Here is a 20,522-nt window from a genome sequence, read left to right on the forward strand (position 1 = left end):
ACACACACACACACATTTGTTGGGCATTGGAGAAACATGATCAATGTTGTTTATAAAAATAAAAAATATATAAATTTATAACAAAAATCAATCCAATAAATTCAACTCTCAGCTTAACTTTCTCTATCACCACCATCATCACTACCACTACCGCAAACAGAAGATACATTTCTGTTAATATGGAATCCTATATGTTTGTACTTTTTCAGTGGTATGAATATATATATATATATATATATTTCACCTTGTAAACATTAATTTGGCATGTAAACATTGTCATACACAGCCTTAAGCTATTTGTGCAAGATACAAATATATATATATATATATATATATATAAACTTCCTCTTGAAACTAATTAATCCTAATAAAATCCTAGTAATAAAAAACAATCTGATGTCATTTCCCCTCATTTGATTTTTTAAAATCACTTAGGTTAAAAGAATTCTGTCCTGCCAGCGCAGGAAACCCCCAAAGACAGGATGCAGAAAAAGACAATGATGCCCTTGCACCCAAGGCACTGAAGATGCTGATACACACCCTCTCACTGGTCCTGCATGCTGGTGTTTCCTGCACCAGCAGGACAGGGTTCTTCCACCCAATCATTTAATGTGGGTAGTTAAGTCTGGTTTTCCTGCCGAATCTGTTGAACTCTTCTGATAATTTTGATATCCATGTTATGTTGCTTCCTGACTAGCTCTCAGTGCTCTCTGCCGATCAATCAATTATGATTTGTGCTATATTTGCCTCAAATTCTTGATCCATTTTTAAGAATGACCCGCTTCAACATAATTTGGTGACCATCAATAGCAGTGAAAAGATTCTCTCTTCATCGTGAGTGAAACAATTATCTGTCCCTCAAATAATAGCCGCAGAACATCCAATATACTACAGGCACAGATGGGCAAAACGATATCCACTAATTCTGGCACCAACAACAGTAGGGCAAACCACTAAATACAATGGCTGATAACAACAAAAAAGAAGCCATCTGAATTCTCCCCGTACATCACAAAAAAAAACTAGGGGCAGGAACATTTAAAAGAAAGGAACGGGGCCAGAAGACATAGGATATACCATTACATATATACTATTTCATGAGCATTTACAGGGAAAGACTTACAGCAAAATGAAAGAGTGGACTGTCGACTATGGAAAGTAAGGGTCCTCTTTGTTCTGGTAAATCTTGAACAATTGCTTGGAGTAGTGGCTAGCTAGTCGTCTGCACTCGTCTAGTCCTCTTGGCATATGCTTCTCCAGTTCCTCAACAGTTTTCTTGAGCTCCCCCCGTGGGTCCCCATCCAGTAGAAACTCGGCCAAATTAGTTCCTCTATAGAAAACATGAACCAGAAGACATAAATGAACATGATAAATACAGCAAAGCCGACAAGAAAGCATGTAATGTGAATAAATCTTGAATGTAACTAAAGATGCACTGGTTCTCTTTAACTAAGTAATTAAGGGCACGCGCAGCAAGAGTGTATACCATATACTTATAATAAAATATAACCTTATCTGTATTATAGGATATATATCGTAGTCTCAGAATTATAAGACAATTGATAATGATATTCATACTATCATTAGGTAAAAATAGATGAGGGTAGTCTTACTATTTGTAAGACAGATCATTATTGGTGTCATTACACTAGTTACCATCTCAATGGAGGACGACTGTACACACATCTTAGTATTAATCTCGGACTAAAGCAAGCACTGGAAGTTGTTAAAAACTGAGTTTAAAATTTCATCACATTACAAAATTCCATTTAGTATAATAAAATGTAGTGGCATTTTTGTAGATTTATATCACTATACTCCAGCAAGGATCCTAAGATGATAATGGAAAATGCTGGCCTATGAGCTCATAACAAGATACCAGCAGCACTTCAACTGTTTCACATAGTGGGCCCTTGCATGTACAGCAGTGGGATCCACTGTATGTATGGATAAGGCATCACTCATACCTAATCAAAAGGCAACATGGAACAAGAGGACATTAGAATGTATGGGACGTATATCAAAGTAATGATAAGTGCAAATATGGTAATATATTTAGGACGAAGGGTAACCTAACAATAAAAGAAATAGGTGAGGCATTAAATGTGCAGGAAATGGGATGGCCTATCATTCACTTTCATATATTTGAAAAAGGTAAAAGATTTTTGGCGCTACCCACTTAAGAAGGGTCGCACTCACTGTGCCACATGGGCAAGTGAGGGCTATTCCAACCACTGGACAGAGAGAATATAGTCTCAGTAGCCTTATTTTCCAAAGTTCTATTTTTCCACTTGGCAAACACTGTTTGTGCTGAAATTGGATATGTGGTTGGGGGACCTTATGCTCTATCTGTCCACAAAATTTGGGTCCCATATTAGGTGCCATATGGCGGATATTTGTGAGGTGCAGGAAGCCCTTCCTAGGCGGGCCATGCAGGCACCAGAGCTTATAAAAAGATAAGGTAATAATTATATGGATTTTAAGGGATATAATGATAGGTCGGGAAGAATACAAAAGGAAAATTCAAACAAAAAGTTGAACAAAAACCACCAAGTGCATTTCAACTATTCAACCATCATATAGATAGGACAGATATGATATAAGATGCCCAACTAAAACGTAAGATATCTCAGAGATGGGACTTGAATGATGTTTCCAACCCTAGTGATTCAACAATAAATTTGCATGCTAGATTATAAAGATCCAGAATATAGTAAAATCAAATATTAAGTCGGTAGAGAAATATTAAAAGCAATATTCCTAATCCATACCTGACTGCATCAAACTTGCTAAATCCCCGGTTGTTCAAATACAATGAACCCTTCATTGATTTCTCCTCAGCAGTTTGCAGCCTATAGAGCGCACAGACAGCCTTCATGCAGAGTTCAGGATCCTTCTGAAAGGATGAGAGCATGTCCGCCTCATAGGTCCATCCCGATTTATTTTTTCTGTTCCTTCGTATCATTGATATTACCTGATCATAGCTCAAATCATCATCCTCTACATCTTCAGATTCAGTAGAATCTTCACCATCTAAGCTATCAGATCCGTCTACAATGAACCCATCCAAACTTTCACCCTCAGTATCTGAACCAACATCTTCCCCCTCATGATCTTGAGCATTTTCAGAAGCTGGGCCAGCCGTTACTTGATCTTCAGCATCATTCTCATTCCTCCCCAAATGACCTTGAGAGATTTTTTCCAACCCATTCTTCCTTTCTTCACATTGCCTTAGTGTCACCAGACGCCGCTTTGAAGAAGCAAAGGATTCTTCAACATTGCCATCCCCAGAAGACACAATAGGAGCCATAGAACACTGATTCACAGGAGAGCCCATGGGTTCATGAGTTGTATCTTGAACCTTTTTCATCTTAAGTTTACTAATTGGAATTTTATCTTCATCGTCACCCTCGCTCTCACTAGTAATTATATTGGAAGCACGTTTTCTTTTGGGAGTTGAAGTGAATTCATAAGACTCCTCGAAGCTGCTCAAATTTTCCTCCCCTCTCTGGTTTGTATCTAGTCTCTTCAAGCAATTCTCAGAAGTCATTTCCTTTTCATCTTTCAAAACACCATTCAAGGAATTGTCAACTGAAACAGGTGCCTTCTTCTTGTCCCTAATGTTAGGAGTAGCCACTGCAACAATATTCATTTCACTAGTTTCATCATCACTATCGATAATCTCGATGAAACCTCCAGACACAGGTCTTCCACTACACAGTTTGGATCCATTGATTTTTTTGTTGGTGCTCCCTTCTTGTCCAAACTCCAACTTCTTTCTAACTTGCGTCCCATTTTCCAACTCAGTTTCTGAAGAGATATTGTCCTCGTCCTTAACTTTGACAAAAGGTTCATGTGGCATGAAAATACAAGGTGGACCTTTACATGATTATAGAACAATGAAGGAAAGAGATTTTAGCGCATTGTCATTCAATTGATATATGTGAAATCATGCAAAGGAGCTACTTATTTGCTTTGCACTGGAATCACTTCAACAGTAGTAATACTATAATGCATGGCAAGAACCAAACAAGACCAAAATGGCATACAGATTTACCAGTAAAAATGAATGCGTGTCGCATATGATTAACTGCAAAATAGGAACTAAAATCACTAAAGAGAATCATCACTGCAAATGATGAATGAATTGGTTTTTTTATGAGTGACCTTAGCTTGTCCATCCTTCACAGGATTGGGTTGCCTGGTATGGTAGCAGTAAATCCTGACAAACCAAGTCCAGCTAATAATTGTGCCAGATTAAAACTGGTACAATGTTGGGACATTGACAATTGAGATGTGGAATGATTTTGATAGGAAACCAAAACAATAGAATCATCAATGACATTCACCAAGTAGAGATCAATAATATCTTATTATCATATCATTATACAACTGGTGTACTCACCACCAAGAAAACATGGGCACTGTTACAAAATCTGTGGCAGTTGGCAATCATATTTAAATTGTGACCTAATGATATGGCCAAGTGGGATTTAAGGGTGTTTGGTCCATTTTCAGAATCATGCTAAAAACATTCGACATGGGTTTTTATGATGTGGGCTGCCAAGATCATGCATCAAACCTCCTCCTTTACCTTGGCAGAAGGATAGCTGAGAGAAAATTAGTTTAGGTGATTAATACAGGTTCAATGAAGGCCATTGAATGTACCACTGAAGAGTTAGATGGAGCACAATAGAGCTAGAATAACAGGGTAGATTGAAAATGGCCTAGTGAGAAGTAGTGAAAACAGATACTGATACCTTTGGGTTAACAACAAATATTACTTCAGAGTAATGGTGAAACAGGATTCATGAACACCCTGTTTAGTTCGGGAGAAACAGCTTGATTGAGTTGCATTGAGTTGTTAGCCCACGTCCACCAACAAGTCATTGAGAATACTCTATGTGATGTAACAAGTGGAGTCAACTTTGGGTTTTGAACCACACAAATTTTGAGTTTTACCACCAACTGAATCCTAAATTAAGACGGTGATTACATTCTGTCAAAACAACTATATTTCTCGGCATTTCTCTTGTTTTCATTCTTCCTTTGCTTTATCCTCTTGACTCATAAACATATGGTGATCCATGATTAATTCTAGCAGTTTAAAGAATTTTGGCAGTTTAATAGAGTAAGTACCCAATGCTCTCTGATAATACATATTTAAGTTCCTGAGTTGGGAACCAATAAATGGTGGTGATTGATGGATGTAGTCCAATGGCATGAGCTAACATGCAATTTCAGAATATCATCAACCGCTGAGGTCTGAGAACAATCAAAACATGACCTATACAGATGCCTTGCACCAAATATCATTAGTTCCGTACAGTAAACTTAACAAGCAAGGGAGCCCACCATTCAGGTTTTTTTTTTTTCCTATTACCTAAGTTTCTACCAGGGCTGGATAAACTGAACCAAAGTTGATTTATCTGCAGCCTTCTCTTAAGTACCTTAACGGTAAAGGGAAATTCTGAAAAGAACTAAGATATTATCATACCACTGTCTCAGTATAGAGACATGTTCCTCAAGACAACATTTGGAACCTTTTCTTTTGCAAAATTTTTACTTTTATGCATTGCAATAGTACAAGGGGGGAAGCACAGACTGATGTCCCCACACTACAACCTCCCTACCCACCCAACAAAAGAAAATATAAAAAATAAAAAATGAAAGAAGGAAGAAGAAAAAGGTTTGTAGTGAAGGATTAGATTCCTCACTTTACTCATTTTAGAGGTGAAAAATAAGCGTGATAGAGAACATGACCTGGAGTTGAATTCAAGATTAGGATTCTAAACATAAGTTTATAGCAGCTAATGCACGTTATGAACAAGGTTACATTGATCTAGTCTATTTTAATCCATAAGTATGACTAATATATGTAAAAACCTTTCCCTCAACTGTCCAAATCTTGACCAAAATTGACCGATTGATTGTGTCACAATGTGCACAACTTCATGGCTAAAACTTACCACATGAGTCAAGGACAACGTGAACATTATGTCAGCAAAATGTGGTCCTTCCACCAGATATTTCGGGCCATATAGCTAAGAATATCTTGACTGTAAAGGAAACTCAAGCCCAAGCCAGCTTAACCACACTGATAAAAAAGACAGACATTGCCTTTACTCACATTTTTTTCATATTTCCTGAGTTTCTCATATAATAATGATAATATCCATAAGGATAAGGATGCTCACATAAAGTTTCCTAAGAGAAACCAATAAAAATAAACCTCCAGAAACAATTTCCTCAGATTATGGTTGTCACGGCATCTAAGCACCCCAAGGCATTAGAAGGGGCCTGAACACCTAGGCAATGCCTTGACAACTATGCCTTAGATAAACCAACATAAAGCAGATACATATTACAGCGTTAGAAGGATAAATAAATAAATAATAAGGGGGCATGATAATCCCTACTAACATCTATGTTGCCCATTATGACTTAAAAGAGCGTAAAGAAATGACAAAGAATTTGGATAAGAAAAAACTAAGAATTTTTATAACTGTTTCCGGAGTGGAAAGAGGTTAAGAATTACTTATCAAAAAGGATTACATCTTTAAATATCTTTCAGTTACATAAAATTTACAGTCTCTACATTATTTCCCCTTCACCAAAGGTTGCAATTCTTTCTTCCTTAAAGTCCGTTAATGGGACCACCATCTAATTAATAAGCCCAAACAGGATATACCAAACTATAACAAACCAGACTGTTCAATCAGCATTACACATATAGAATCTCTTCCAGACCAAAAGAAATCATAGGATTTTATATCATCCAATCGTAGGACTTCATATTACCCATTCTTTATGTGGAGGTAGAAAATAAAGACTTAATTGATTTGATTGTTAGGACCATCTGGTTGGACTTGTTTCTTTAAGTTGGGAGAAAAGCTAAACAAAATTCTTTGAATTGGTGGTCCACAGTTTCGTATTGAACAGCATGTATTGAAGTAGAGATCACATGTAAGCACACAACAAATTAACCCTGGCTAGCAAACCCCTAATATTAACCATCACCAGAAAACAACAAAGGCAACTGTTACCCCTACTAATACTAATATTAACATTAATTCTGTCTAATCCAACTAAAGATCATTCATTGTGCGGGAAAAATCAATAGACAGAAACAAACTGTACTTCAAAGCTCAAAATAAAGAGTGAAAATAAGTTTAGGAAGTGAGTTATTTAATACCTGTGGCCCGCACATCTCTGCTTTCTTTGTCCGGTGAAGGGCAAGTAGACCCCACAATTGCAGTTAAATTAGTTCCTGCATCACAGTTCAACCTTTTGTCTTTGATCTGTGGATGGACCAAACTGGCAAAGTTGCCTGCGCCATTTGCTTCTTCTTGACTTTTGGTTTTATTACTTGCTTCCTTCTTCTCATTATCTACAAGAGAAAAGGCGTTCAATAAATCTCTGGACTCTGCTTCTAGCTTAATGGACAAGGACAACTGTGGATCCTTACCTGCTAAGACCAAGTTATCTTCGTCCAACCTAATGACCCGAGACTCTAACTCCACAAACCTTTTCTTCCAAGTCTCAATCTCATCCTCAGCTTTCTTCTTTTCACGCATCAAGTCTAAATTCTCGACCTTCAGCTGAACATACTTCTCTGTTGTTACATTCTCCATACCCTTAAGCTCTTCTGACAAATTGGAGATCCTTTCTTGTGCCCTCTTCTCTCTTTCACATACAACTTTGTAATCTTCTTGGAGACAAGTAAACTTCTCTTTGAGCTCATCGCATAATCTCTTGTAATTCTTGAGCTCATCTTCGACGGCAATTTTATCAATTTCTAAGACACCCAACTTATCTCCAAAAGAGATACAATCTTTCTTCACACTCTCAAGCTCAACTAACAAAACCCTATTGCCTTGTTCATCTTTCCTACTTTTCTCTTCCAACTCCCTACACTTAGTTTGATAAGCCTCCATCTCTTCTTCTAATTCAATCTCACGTTTCAGTGCATGTTCCATATCACGCTTCAACATTTGCTCTCTCAACAAGAAGTTCCGTTCCACCACATCAAAATCTGTCAGCCAGAAAGCCCATTTCCATTCCCTACATTCTCTGCAGCTCCGATGGTTCAAAAAACCCTAATTTCCACCATTTTACGGAAACAGTTCTCCTTAGAAATTCAAGAAGAAGTAAAACAAGGGCAATCAAAGCGAGATATACGAACAAGTATGCCCTAACACCACATCCTTTCTTCACAGGCTAATTGAATCGAATATGAGAAAACGAACACTTGGATTACACAGCTTGTACTATTCAAGAACTGCTGAAACACAGGGAGGAAGATAAATGCTTGAGAGAAGGAACTGTGCTTACCAACACCGCTCCATTCAGTGAAGATTCATTGTACCAATCCAACAGAATCACGGTAGAACCTCAGCTCTCGAGGATTACACATTTAATGGAGTTACTGGGAGACAGAGGATACAAACGGTCGCGAAAAACAAAAGAAGGTGAAAAAGCAGAGAGAACATCAAATCAGGGTTTTAAAAACATGAATCGGTCCCAAAAATCCTGGAATCGACACTTTGATTTGAAAACGAGCTGCAATAGGGCCAGGTTGAGCGTTCGTAAAACACCAACCCAACCTTAATCTCATTAGTTGAGCCCAAGCCCACCCTGAACTTTGAGTCCTTGACTTAGGCCTAAAAAAGTTTGGGCTAAGCCCAGCGCAAACCTGCCCTGATTGGCCTTGACCTTAGTTTGCCATCTAGGGCTAGGTATACCCTAATCTTGATTTGCCATCAAGGGCCGGATATACCCTAACCCCTACAAAATATGAAATAGCTAAAAATTCATTTGACTTTGCATCTAATTCCTTTAGAATTGAAAATTAAAATAATAAGTAAATCTAAAAAACATCATTATGGCAAAAAAAATTAGGATTAGACCAAAATCAGGATAAAAAATAAGGATTGGACAAGGCCAAAAGTCAGGGTAAAAAATTAGGGTCGGGCTCGGGGCAGACCACAAACATCAATCCTTACCCACCATAACCCTAACTCAAGGCAAAAAAACTTCAGGGCTAGAATTTACGGGGCCTAGCCCTATGCGGGCTCAGGGCGCTAGGGCCAAACTTGCACCCTTAGACCCGAGCATACACCTCAACATATAAGCTCACATCTCTAGGTCCTCCCAGCCGCCGGATGCATGTTGGGCATCCCAATGGTTGGAGTCTGAGCCTAGAGTCTGTAGACTCTAGACAACAGCATTCCATTTCTAGTTGATAGACCATAAAACTTTTTCCTTCTTAAAATTATATAATAGAAAAAATGCAAGTCAGAAAGGTATAAAAGGCATGAGCAATTTCTATTGTCGTAATTTTACTAAATGGCATGCATCAATTAGGATTCAAACTCAATCATATGACTTCCCATGTATGTCATTTATTTTTGTATACTCTTAATGTTTCATGTATTGGCATGCACTCTCTCAGGTAGGTGTGTCAACCGATCAGATTCAATTGAGCTCGATCAGACCTAATCGTGCCTCACCATTTTTCTTCTTGCACTGTGACTGTTTGAATAGATAGTCGGGTCTGCATATGACAATCATGGATACAATTATAATGGTCAATCAGTTTTTGGGCTTTAATTGAGCTAAGGGCTATAGAGTCATTTAATCTAAACATGCTCTAAGTGAGACTGTGTTGCCTATGCCCACACTCAAGAGGGGATAAAATGACAGCCCTATCCCCGTGAAATTGGAAATCTCACCCCTAGTGAAACTCTCATTAACCCATGCTGGTGTAAAAGCCATGCAACCTAACAGCAATCCCCTTACTCATGCATTTCCTTCTATTTTTAATATCAACCAGAGAACCACCTCGTTTGTTAAATTTGAGACCATTGACTACCGTCCAAAACCCAGTCCATCGATTGATTGCTTTGTCCACAAAAACAATATTTTCCTACCTAACTCTTTTACTAAATAGAAAGGAACAGAAACTAACTTAACGGCTGACCCTGAATCAAAAACAACAAAAAATTAGAGATATTATTAACTCATTAGCAGGAAATGGGATTTTTTAATGCAATTTTTTTCATAAGAAATTTGGTGATGTTCTAACTTGAAGCTGTTGCTATGGAAAATCCTTTTGTGGGTGTTAATTCAATGGGTGAGCTTCTTATTCTATCATCCTTCTCTTCTTCTTCTTCTATAAAATTTCTGGTTTTGATTGATTTGTTGGGATTATATTGCAATAAGAGAAGTTTTCCTTCACCGCACGTGATCAAAGGGATGAGACCCCTGCCTCCCCCTGTTCGCTGTGGCCTTAGGAAAACTCGGTCCTATTGAATTTTATCTCTCTCGCTCTCTTAAAAAGAAAATCAAGATTCAAATAAATTTTCCAAGTAAATGATCTCAAGAAAAGAATATTAGTGAAAGGTTAATTGACAAGCTTTTTCTTGTTGCAGATACTAAGGAGGTGGAAACAAAAGAACAAATTGCAGAAACAAATAACGAGAAAGAAGAGGAAGAGGGAAGTGGTGATGGCACTCATGGATCAACTAGTGCTAATCCTGTTATTCCTGAACTGAATTTGCTTATGGTTCTTTATGCTGTCTCATCAACCTCAGGAGAATTATTACATTCTGATGAGAACAATGAGGAAAGACACAATGGTAGATTTGAAGCAGAGGCTTCAATAGGAAGAACAACCATTAGAAGGCGAGAGAAAAATGAGTTTAAAGTTTTTGGACAAAGAAGGCCAAGGTTTCAACCAAGAATGAAGAACATGAAGTATGTTTCCTGATTTTCTCCTTATCCTTCTTTTTTCTCCTTAATAAAACATGAAAAAATAGGGTAAATTTTATCATTTCACATGAGTACTCGAAAAACATGGAAAGCAATGACATAGTCATGTCACTTTTGAATTATTTCGGATCCACTTTTTATTCACAATCTAAATTTTTTTTGAGAATAAGACAAGTGGCAAATAAAAGAAAATGTCAAATCCTTTTACAAAATATAGTGTTGCAAATTAACCTTATTGATTTTTAATTAATTTATTTTCATTAGTTTTAGTCCAAACAAATTGAAGATTAATGTGTTCCTATCACTAATGTAACGCTTACATTATATACAGGCATAGTAGAAGAATGTGAGAGAAGGAATATCAATTGATAGCGATCAAATCAAAGGATGAGAGACGGAAAAAGAGCAAGGGGCGATGTAGTTCTTCCAATACTTCAAAAAAAACTTCGCATCGTTGTCACGCTTCTTTTCTTTTGCCCTTTGTTCTCAAATTACATTTTAACAGAGTTATAGAGAAATAGAAATTTTGCGATAATATCCTACATTTATTACAAATTATTTTATAATTATTGTATGATTTTGTATTCCTATTAAGAGGAAATAGTACATATTTGCAAGCCATAAGAAGAGCGTCATCTAAATGGCATAGGCGATTGGATGTAAAGTTCTACAACCAAATTTTATTTATACTAATGTGTGGATTTTAGTCAAGAAAAAACTTGAAATAGTATTTTTTTCTAATTGAATTTTTTTTGTACATTGCTTGTTGCTTTCATGGCTTTCTTTGGCTTTTCTTATCATCCACTCAGTTCCATTATTAAGCAGAATAATTCTGCAACCTTTCAAAAGAGAAGAAAAAAGGAGAAAATATTTATTGAAGCATGCAAAGTGCTCGAAGTCTGACTTGACATAATTCAGAAATCCAAGGAGTGGAAGTAGGCCAACTTGTCCGACAAGCGATGACAAGGCCGTCCTAGCAAGGGAGTCAGCCACGCTGAATGAAAAGGGTAGCCAGAAATATGATTCATCCTGCAGAAGAAGTAATACAATATCAACATGAATTTGAAATTTTCAGATTTACTAGAAACCAGAACTATGATTCATCAGATGGTTAAAGTACCTGGATCAGGTAAGAACATATGAAATTGGAAGTTTCATATAATAGTAATTATGTTGATGCTGGCAGCACAGTACCCACGATTTTTTGCCGATCTGCGGCATACCTTCCATATGGCAGCCGACAATTGGAAGGTTTCCTTCTATCAATCAATTCCATGGCATTCTGTTTTTACCAAGCTACATTTAGCCTAATGAATCAATATCACATTACTATAAACTGAACAGTAATGTTTTACTAGGCATTAGTGTAAACTGAACATTTCTTCCACAATAAATGGTGGAACAGATCAGATCAGATTTTTAGCCTGATGAAAGAATATCACATTTTTCACATCAAATATACATTAATATATCAGATGAGGACTATATGAAGCAGGATCTCTACACTCATATGTAATAACAACTCAAGTTAAGTACATGAGCGTTAGAAAATAGAAATTTGTAGGAACCTGAACTGAATAATGATGAGGAAGCTTCATAAGACATAACAATGTCATGTTAATAGTGGAAACTACAAAATCAGTTTGACACAAATGAGCATCAATGATCAATTTTGTGTCAGGCCTATCAATTTTCCATGGCAACGGAATTCATTAGCAGTGACACCTGAAGAGAGCAGAAGTGACATGGGATTTCAGCCATTAAAAGCTGAGAATTTCATCAAGAGCATTCCCCTTTCCCTTGTTGAGTGATGGATTGACTGTCTCAATCACTTGAGTTCCCACTGCTTTGCCACTTGGTTTCAATATAGAAACTGATGGGGATGAGTGGCAGCTGCCTAGTAATTCATCTCCTGAATCTCCTCAAGCTCTACCTTCAGTATCGCCAACTGCTCTTCCAGTATAATGCATACATTTGCATGTCTTCAGTTATCTTGGTCATCTCTTCAATTGTGAGCTTCAACTGACTAACCAGCTCCTCTGCCTCCTCGAGCTGGCTTTCCATTCTTCTGTTCTTCTTTGTTTCCATCTTGAGGTCTTTTGAAGCAGAACTGTCATACTCTGCATCAGACTCCGCATCTCATCAGACTTCTCAACTTTCTTGTACGAGGTATTTTCTGCAAATGTCATGAAAAATGTCTCTTTATCATCTGACACTTCATCATAGTTGTCACGGCATCAAATCGATCCAAGGCGGTGGAGGGGTGGCTAATCGATTTGACGATGAATCGCCCGTTATGGCGTTGCCATGCGGTCAAATCGCCCATGTGTCATTTTTTCATTTCCCCTATTTTCTAAAGTTATTTAGCATGCTATAAGCCTACAATATATACTCTACAAATTATCCACAACAATTTATAACTTAACAACTTATAAAACAGAGCATTAAACTCCTAAAGCTTCTGGGATAACCATTCAAAACAGAGCATTAAACTCCTCAAGACCTGTCTAAATGTCCAAGACTTTTGCTAAGCTCAACCAACAAAAGGCTTGGTTGTCACAATTTTTTTGAGGCTACATAATGCAGCATAAGCACCTGAAAACAGCTTACTGTCTCAAAAAGAAATGGAAGAAAACTTTTAATGCACAAGAGTTCCTATAAATTTCTTTACAAAGCAGAGCCAATAAGCATACATAAATAGCAGTGTATGATAACTCACAACAGAGTGATGACAATTGACAAAGAAGTAACAATGCCTTACACCACTGGAAAATTTTCAACCTGTGAAATCGAACACAGAATCACATATCATCCAACTAGGAACTGCAACTAAAAAATAGAATTATTACAACTACTACCCCGCTGAAACAGAGAAGAAAGAGAAGAAGAAGCCGAGAAGGAGTTGTTTCTGTCAGTGATCAGTCACGTCAAAGAGAAGTAGAGAAGAAGACGAAGAAGGAGAAGGAGAAACAGAGTCACAGACGTGAGACGTCTCATGTCGCAGAGATTCAGAGAAGGAGAAGGAGAGAAGAACTGAAGAAGAAGAAGGAGAAAGAGAAGCAGAGAAGAAGAAGATGACGAAGAACTTACCTTATGTCGGAGAGGGATCGAAGCAGCAGGAGACGAGAAAGCTTCTTCTCTTGCTGCCGGAGAAGAATCGAGCCGTCGGGGTCAAGGGTTCAGTTGAGGGTTTTTCTTCTTTTGGGGATTTTCAGTAGAAAAATCGAGACTTGAGTGAGAGAATGAGAGAATGAGAGAATAGAGATTGACCTGGGCGAGGCCTGAGGGTTTTGTTTTGTTTTTATTGTTCACCTGCCAATCAAAATATAGGAAATAGAATATTGTTAATAAGTTTAACAAAAAAAAAAAAAAAAATACCAAAAATCCATCGCCTAGTGCTTCCGGCGTGAAATGGTGACGCCTATCCAACTCTGGTGACAGCCATTCGAGACTCATATTAATCGTACCACTGCCATGTGCTGATTTTACCCCCGGAACGCCAAAACACCGCCTTGGCAATGCCGTGCCAACTATGCACTTCATCCTCGTCTGATTCTTCTTTTGAAGAAGTGGTGATCTTCTTTGAAACCAAGCTTCTCTTCTTGAAGTTGCGTCTCCTTCTAGGAACAAACTTCTTTTTCTCTTTCTTGCCCTTGTTCACCTGTGTCTTCATCATATGTCATTCACCTTGCCCTTCCTAGGACACTTAAAAAGAAAATATCCAATGCCTCAACAGTTGAAGTATTTCAAGGAAAGTTTTCGCTTATATTTTCCTCTTTTCTTGAATTTTCTAGCCAAATAGGCTATCAACTCGTCATCAGAATCTTCAGATTCACTTTCTTGATCTTCAATTTCTTCAGGGCCTTGAATGTTGTTTCCTTCCCTGTGGGCTTTGGCTTGAAAATTCTCATCTCATATGCAGTCAGTGTGCCATAAAGCTCCTCTAGGCTCATAGCATTCAAATCTTTGCACTCTCAACACCTTGTTGTACAATTTTGGCTGAGACCAAAGGACCTTCTTCACAACCATTGCATTCGTCACTTCTTCACCTAACCCTCTAATCAAATTGATGATTTCATTGACTCTACTTATGAAGTGATAAATTGTCTCTCCCCCAAACATCTTCAAACTCTCAAACAGTATTCTGAGGTGTTGCAGATTGGCACTCTGATCTTGTCATCACCCATGTTAATATTAGTTGTCAATATTGACTTATGTACATGATAATAAATGCTAACACATGCCAACTATACCAATGACTTTCATGTATTGCTCCAACTGTACCAATGACTTTTATGTATAGTTTCATGAATAAATGTACTACTCTCTATAATGAAAATCACACAGAGATTTACAATCTTCCATCACTTCTATCATGGTATCAGAGCATTAAGCTCACCTTGTATCTCTGTTTCGAAAGATGCCGTTGCTAGCACCCTGCCTGCAATATCTACTGCACTCTTGCACCAGCGTCATTTTCTGACCAATCGGACTCCAACTCCCGACCGTCGCAAGCATCCATGACCCCTCAAGTCCTTGAGACTCTGAGTTTTACATCTGCCCATCTCTGAGCTTACTCAGGTGTTGCAACCTCGACACCGCTGCCCCTGTAGGGATCTGAGTTTTGCACTGTTGTCACCACAAGTCCTTGTTCTTGCAAGGATTTCTCTGATTTCATCACCTGCTTTGCTGAAACCTCAACCTTCATCCTTGATTCATCCGCTTCTGCACTCCGCTACCTCTATTTTCACAAGCCGCTACTACCTCTATTTCACATTGTTCTGCTACTGCAATCAAAGTCCAACACTATTTCTTTGAAGGCATAGCATCACAACATTGTTCCCATAAGGATTGAGTTGTAACCAGCCGAACCAAGCACCACTTTTCTCTCACAGATCCCATCTTGTGAAACAAAGCATCATCTTTTGTCAAAAGTTTTGTCTTTTAGTTTATTAAGTCTTGTCAAAAGTTTTGTCTTTCCCATATTATACTATTATCTTGGCCCACCACCTAACCACCCATTTCAACATCTCATCTGAACAAGTCTCTCTTCCTTTATTACTTCACCAGTTCACCCATCTCCCACCTCCTATTTTATTCAACCTACCTACCTCCCTATCCACCATCATCTTCTAACGTCTCTTTTATTATTATTATTATCAGTTTCATTAATCTTTTATTTTGTCATCCATTGATTTTATTTTTGTTTCTCTAATCATTTAATTTGTTGTTGACTATTTCCTTTTACCTTATTTTCTTGATTTCCTTCCTTTTACTTTATATAATTTGTATTTTTTTTCCTAAAAAAAAAAAAAAAATACAAAGAAAGAAAGAAAGAAGAAGAAGAAATACAAAAACTGAAAAGAAGAATATGGCTTCCTCCAGCTCGGATGCTTCTCATCCTATCTCCACTATTCTTAATGGGTCCAACTATCCCTTTTGGGCCCAAGCTATGCGTAGCTTCCTCAAAGGCCGAAAACTATGGCATATTGTTACTGGAGACATAAGTGAACCCAATAAAGCAATCGACGAGGAGAACGATAAATTTCTTGAGCGCCTTAAAGACTGGGATAGCAAGAATCATCAAATTCTTACTTGGATCCGCAACACTTCGACACCTTCCGTCCATCTTCAATTTGGTCAATATGAGAAGGCAAAAGAAATATGGGACCTCCTCGCCAATCGGTACACCACTGCTGATCTTGCTCATCAGTATCAGCTTTTGGGTGATCTTCACCGCATGAAGCAAGAACCTGGCCAGTCCATCAATGATTTTCTTGCTCAAATGCAGTTTGTCTGGAATCAACTTGTCCTTTCTGAGCCTACATAGGATAACCCCAAGGATGGTGACAAATTCCATCCTTATCGGGTCCAAGTTCGCCTTATGCAATTTTTATGGCTCTAACTGACAAGTTTGAACCTGTTCATGCCACCTTATTACCCCGCAAGCCCTTGCCTACTCTTGAAAGTTCCATTGCTGAACTTCTTTTGGAAGAAACCAGACTTGGTACATTCAAGCCTCAATGCACTGATGTTGTTCTTGCTGCTCCTAGTTCCACCAAACCAAAATACTACAGGTGTATTGTCATCGAAAGGGACATACAATTGAGGAATGCTATAGGCGTCGAAACCGGGGTCCACCATCCCAACATCCTTCGTTCAACAGCACTCCAACCAAATTCCCTTGACTTAATAGAGTTCAGACTACTGCTGTAGCTGCTGCCCCTAAGGAAACTCCTGCCGAGCCTTCTGTCTCTCCTTCTATTTCCCTAGGAGATCTTAAGGCTATGCTCAAACAGGTTTTGTCTACCCATGGCTCCTCTCCCTCCTCTGCATTCCCCATCCTCCAAGGTAACAGTTCCTCTTGGTTCCTTGATTCTGCCTGTTGCAACCATATGACTGCAAATTCTACTTTTTTTTCTTCTAAGTCCTCTAGCTCATCTCTACCTGTTATTCATACTGTTGATGGCTCTTGTATGCATGTTAGCCACGTAGGTCATGTTTCCACTGCTACCCTGTCCCTACCTAATACATATTTAATTCCAAAACTTAGCTTAAATCTTATCTCTGTTGGCCAGTTATGTGATCTTGGTTTTCATGTTCATTTCTCTGCCAATGGTTGTTATGTGCAGGATCCTTTGACAGGACAGACTCTTGGGACCGGCCGTAAAGTGGGACGCCTATTTGAACTCACATCTCTTCGCCTTCCCTCCTTAATTCAATTTGTCGCCTCTACGACACTCAGTACACCTATGAGCATTTGGCATTCTTGACTGGGTCATCCTTCTCTGCGTCGATTACAAAATCTAATTTCTAGTGGGCAGTTAGGTTCCATTCAGAATGACTATTGATTGTCAACCCTGTCAATTGGCAAAGCAAACTGCTTTACCTTTTAATAATAGTGTCTCATCTTCCTTATCACCTTTTGATTTGATTCATTCTGATGTGTGGGGCCCGGCTCCAAATAGTACCATGGGGGAATCTCGATATTTTGTTATTTTTGTTGATTATTCTCGCTACACTTGGCTTTATCTTATGCGTAATCGATCTGAGTTGACTCAAATCTATTACAATTTTTGTCACATGATTAAAACTCAGTTCTCTTCCAACATTAAAATCTTTCATTCTGATAATGCCATGGAATATTGGGATACTCATTTTCTTGATTTCCTTCACAAAAATGGTACTATTCCTCATCGTTCCTATCCTGACACCTCTCAACAAAATGGCCGGGCCGAACGTAAACATCGTCATATCTTGGAAACTGTTCGTGCACTACTTCTTTCCTCATGTCCTGAAAAATTTTGGGGGGAAGCTTCCCTCACACCATTCACTGTATCAACCGTCTACCTTCACCAGTCATTTATAATTAATCTCCATTTGAACGCTTATATAAAACTCGTCCAGAATACACCTCTCTTAAGGTTTTTGGGTGTGTCTGCTTTGTTCTTCTTCAACCTTATGAATGTACAAAGTCAGAGCAGCATTCTCGTCTTTGTTGCTTCCTTGGGTATGGCATTAAACACAAAGGTTATCGATGTTGGGATCCCATTTCTAATCGTCTTCGCATCTCTCGGCATGTTACCTTTTGGGAACATTGCATGGTTTCATCCATATATTCGTTTCACACCTCTATTACTTCTGCCTCTCCATACTTTCTCAGTAATACCATTGACCTCTTTCCTGATGATTCCCCTGAAAGTTCATCTAGTGAACTCATACCGGCATCATCACATGTGTCTCCGGATCCCAATGTACTTGATCTGTCTAAAGGTCCTGTAAGTTCTTCTACATCTCTCGAGCCCTCTACCTCACAACAAGACTCACACCCTATTCGTCACTCCACCAGGGAGAGAGCATTACCTGTTTGTCTTCGTGATTATCATTGCTTTTCCACCATTAGTTCTCTCCACGAGCCGCAAACCTACCGTAAGCATGTTCTAACCCTCATTGGCAACAAGCAATGAAAGAAGAACTTCAAGCTCTAATTAAAACTCACACTTGGGATTTGGTTGAATTGCCTTCTACTCTCTATAATGAAAATCACACAGAGATTAACAATCTTCCATCACTTATATCAACCCACATGAACCCTCTTCAGTTTGTCCCAAATCTCCTTTGAAGTAGTGCAGCTGACCACCCATGCAAAGTCATTGTTCACCAGAGAGCTCAGTAGTGTACTAAAAGCCTTAGAATCATCCACATACTTTTTCATCTCTGCTGCATCTGTGATATCTGTAGTGGGAGATTTGTACCCATTCTTGACTGCCAACCATACTCCACAGCCTAAGGCCTTCAGATAGGCCTCCATCTTGATCCTCTAGAAGTTGTAGTTGGACCTGTCAAAAATTGGGATCATTCTGTGCATATGGTGACCCAAAGTTGTTAAACTCCTTCCAGGAACAAACTTCTTTTTGTCTTTCTTGCCCTTGTTCATCTATGTGTCTTCATCAAAGGAGTCATTCGCTTGGCCCTTCCTTAGACACTTCAAAGCAAAATGTCCAGTGCCTCTATAGTTAAAACATTTCAAATGAAGTTTTTCCTGGTACTTTCCTCCTCTTTTCTTAATTTTTTTAGCCAAATACGCTATCAACTCATCATTAGAATCTTCAGATTCACTTTCTTCCTTGATCTTCAATTTCTTCGAGGCCTTAAATGTTGCTTCCTTCTCTATGGGCTTTGGCTTGACAATTCTCATCTCATATGCAGTCAATGTGCCATAAAGCTCTCATCTAGGCTCATAGCATTCAAATCTTTACAATCTTCTATAGCTGACACCTTGTTGCTGTACAATTTTGGCAAAGACCAGAGAACCTTCTTCACGACCACTGCATCCTTCACCTCTTCGCCTAACCCTCTGATCGGGTTGATGATTTCATTAACTTTGCTTATGAAATGATCAACTGTATCTCCCTCAAACATCTTCAAACTCTCAAACAGTATCTTGTGGTGTTGCACTTGCAGCTTGGCCTCTTTGACCTTGTCATCACCCACATGAACACTCTTCAGTTTGCCCCAAATCTCTTTTGAGGTAGTGCAGCTGACCGCACATGCAAATTCATTGCTCACTAGAGAGCTCAGTAGTGTGCTAAAAGCTTTAGAATCATTCTCATACTTGATCTCTACTGCATCTGTGATATATGTAGTGGGAGGTTTGTACCCATTCTAGACTACCAACCATACTCCATAGCCCAAGGCCTTCAGATAAGCCTCCATCTTGATCGTTGTAGTTGGACCCGTAAAAAATTGGGATCTTGTGCATGTGGTGACCTTCACTAGATGCCATCTGACACGAACTCAGTTCAGTACCCAAAGCTGTAAAACTTCTTCCATAGGGAACCATGGATCTGATACCACTTGATATTCACAGGATGACATTGAGAAGGGGTGAATCAGGGTCTTCAAATTTTCTCCCTAACTGACCATTGAAGCCTGCAAAATTGTCCTGATACTAACAACAACACGCAAGGGTGTGCGGTCGCAAGTGTTGTTGAGACAGTTTGGCAAGCCTCAATGGTCAGTTGGGGAGAAAATTTGAAGACCCTGATCCACCCCCCCTTTTAGTGTCAACCTGAGAATTTCACCTTCTACTTCAAAGGAAACAAAATCAGTCTTAAGTAAATCCTTGGCAATTAAAAGGAAGTGTATAGCGAAAAAAACGATAAAAATCTATCACTGTCGAAATTAGAAACACAACTTGGCATCAATCTGCCAATACCAAGCGATAACAATCAAACCCCCCCCCCCCC

General features: G+C 38.6%; 3 protein-coding genes across 11 annotated transcripts in view; 1 reads left to right on the forward strand and 2 right to left on the reverse strand.

Annotated features, from left to right (window-relative positions):
* Window positions 1-901: 901 nt before the first annotated feature.
* Window positions 902-8,525, reverse strand: LOC122061615. 3 transcript variants are annotated; one of them, XM_042624998.1, is made up of 4 exons: window positions 7,469-8,522; window positions 7,196-7,390; window positions 2,772-3,879; window positions 902-1,330 (listed from the first exon to the last, which is right to left on the reverse strand). In XM_042624998.1, the coding sequence occupies exons 1-4, from the start codon at window positions 7,992-7,994 to the stop codon at window positions 1,150-1,152; spliced, it is 2,010 nt and encodes a 669-aa protein (XP_042480932.1). In that variant the 5' UTR covers window positions 7,995-8,522; the 3' UTR covers window positions 902-1,149. The 3 variants fall into 3 exon arrangements, 2 of the variants coding, with proteins under 2 accessions (XP_042480932.1, XP_042480931.1); XR_006134693.1 differs by adding an exon at window positions 1,880-1,967 and having other exon boundaries at window positions 1,193-1,330; window positions 7,196-8,525; XM_042624997.1 differs by having other exon boundaries at window positions 7,196-8,523.
* Window positions 8,526-10,031: 1,506 nt separating this feature from the next.
* Window positions 10,032-11,247, forward strand: LOC122060892. The gene is made up of 3 exons (XM_042624000.1): window positions 10,032-10,135; window positions 10,434-10,758; window positions 11,105-11,247. The coding sequence occupies exons 1-3, from the start codon at window positions 10,102-10,104 to the stop codon at window positions 11,121-11,123; spliced, it is 378 nt and encodes a 125-aa protein (XP_042479934.1). The 5' UTR covers window positions 10,032-10,101; the 3' UTR covers window positions 11,124-11,247.
* A 210-nt stretch (window positions 11,248-11,457) lies between these two features.
* LOC122060890 overlaps window positions 11,458-20,522 on the reverse strand; it is an 11,481-nt gene continuing 2,416 nt past the window's right edge. For 2 of the 7 annotated variants that reach the window (XR_006134490.1, XR_006134492.1), the window contains exons 4-5: window positions 13,493-13,554; window positions 12,261-12,949 (exon numbers count right to left, since the gene is read on the reverse strand). Coding sequence is in view for 2 of the 7 variants with exons in the window: in XM_042623998.1 (XP_042479932.1) it covers window positions 11,458-11,802 (345 nt within the window). In the remaining 5 variants the exon portion in view is untranslated. Of the gene's footprint in view, window positions 11,803-12,260; window positions 12,950-13,492; window positions 13,555-13,863; window positions 14,142-14,240; window positions 15,960-20,522 lie in introns of those variants that run through there. The other 5 variants (XM_042623998.1, XM_042623997.1, XR_006134493.1 and 2 more) reach the window with 4 other exon arrangements.

Source organism: Macadamia integrifolia, chromosome 14 (genome assembly GCF_013358625.1).
Source record: "Macadamia integrifolia cultivar HAES 741 chromosome 14, SCU_Mint_v3, whole genome shotgun sequence".
Lineage (NCBI taxonomy): Eukaryota > Viridiplantae > Streptophyta > Magnoliopsida > Proteales > Proteaceae > Macadamia > Macadamia integrifolia.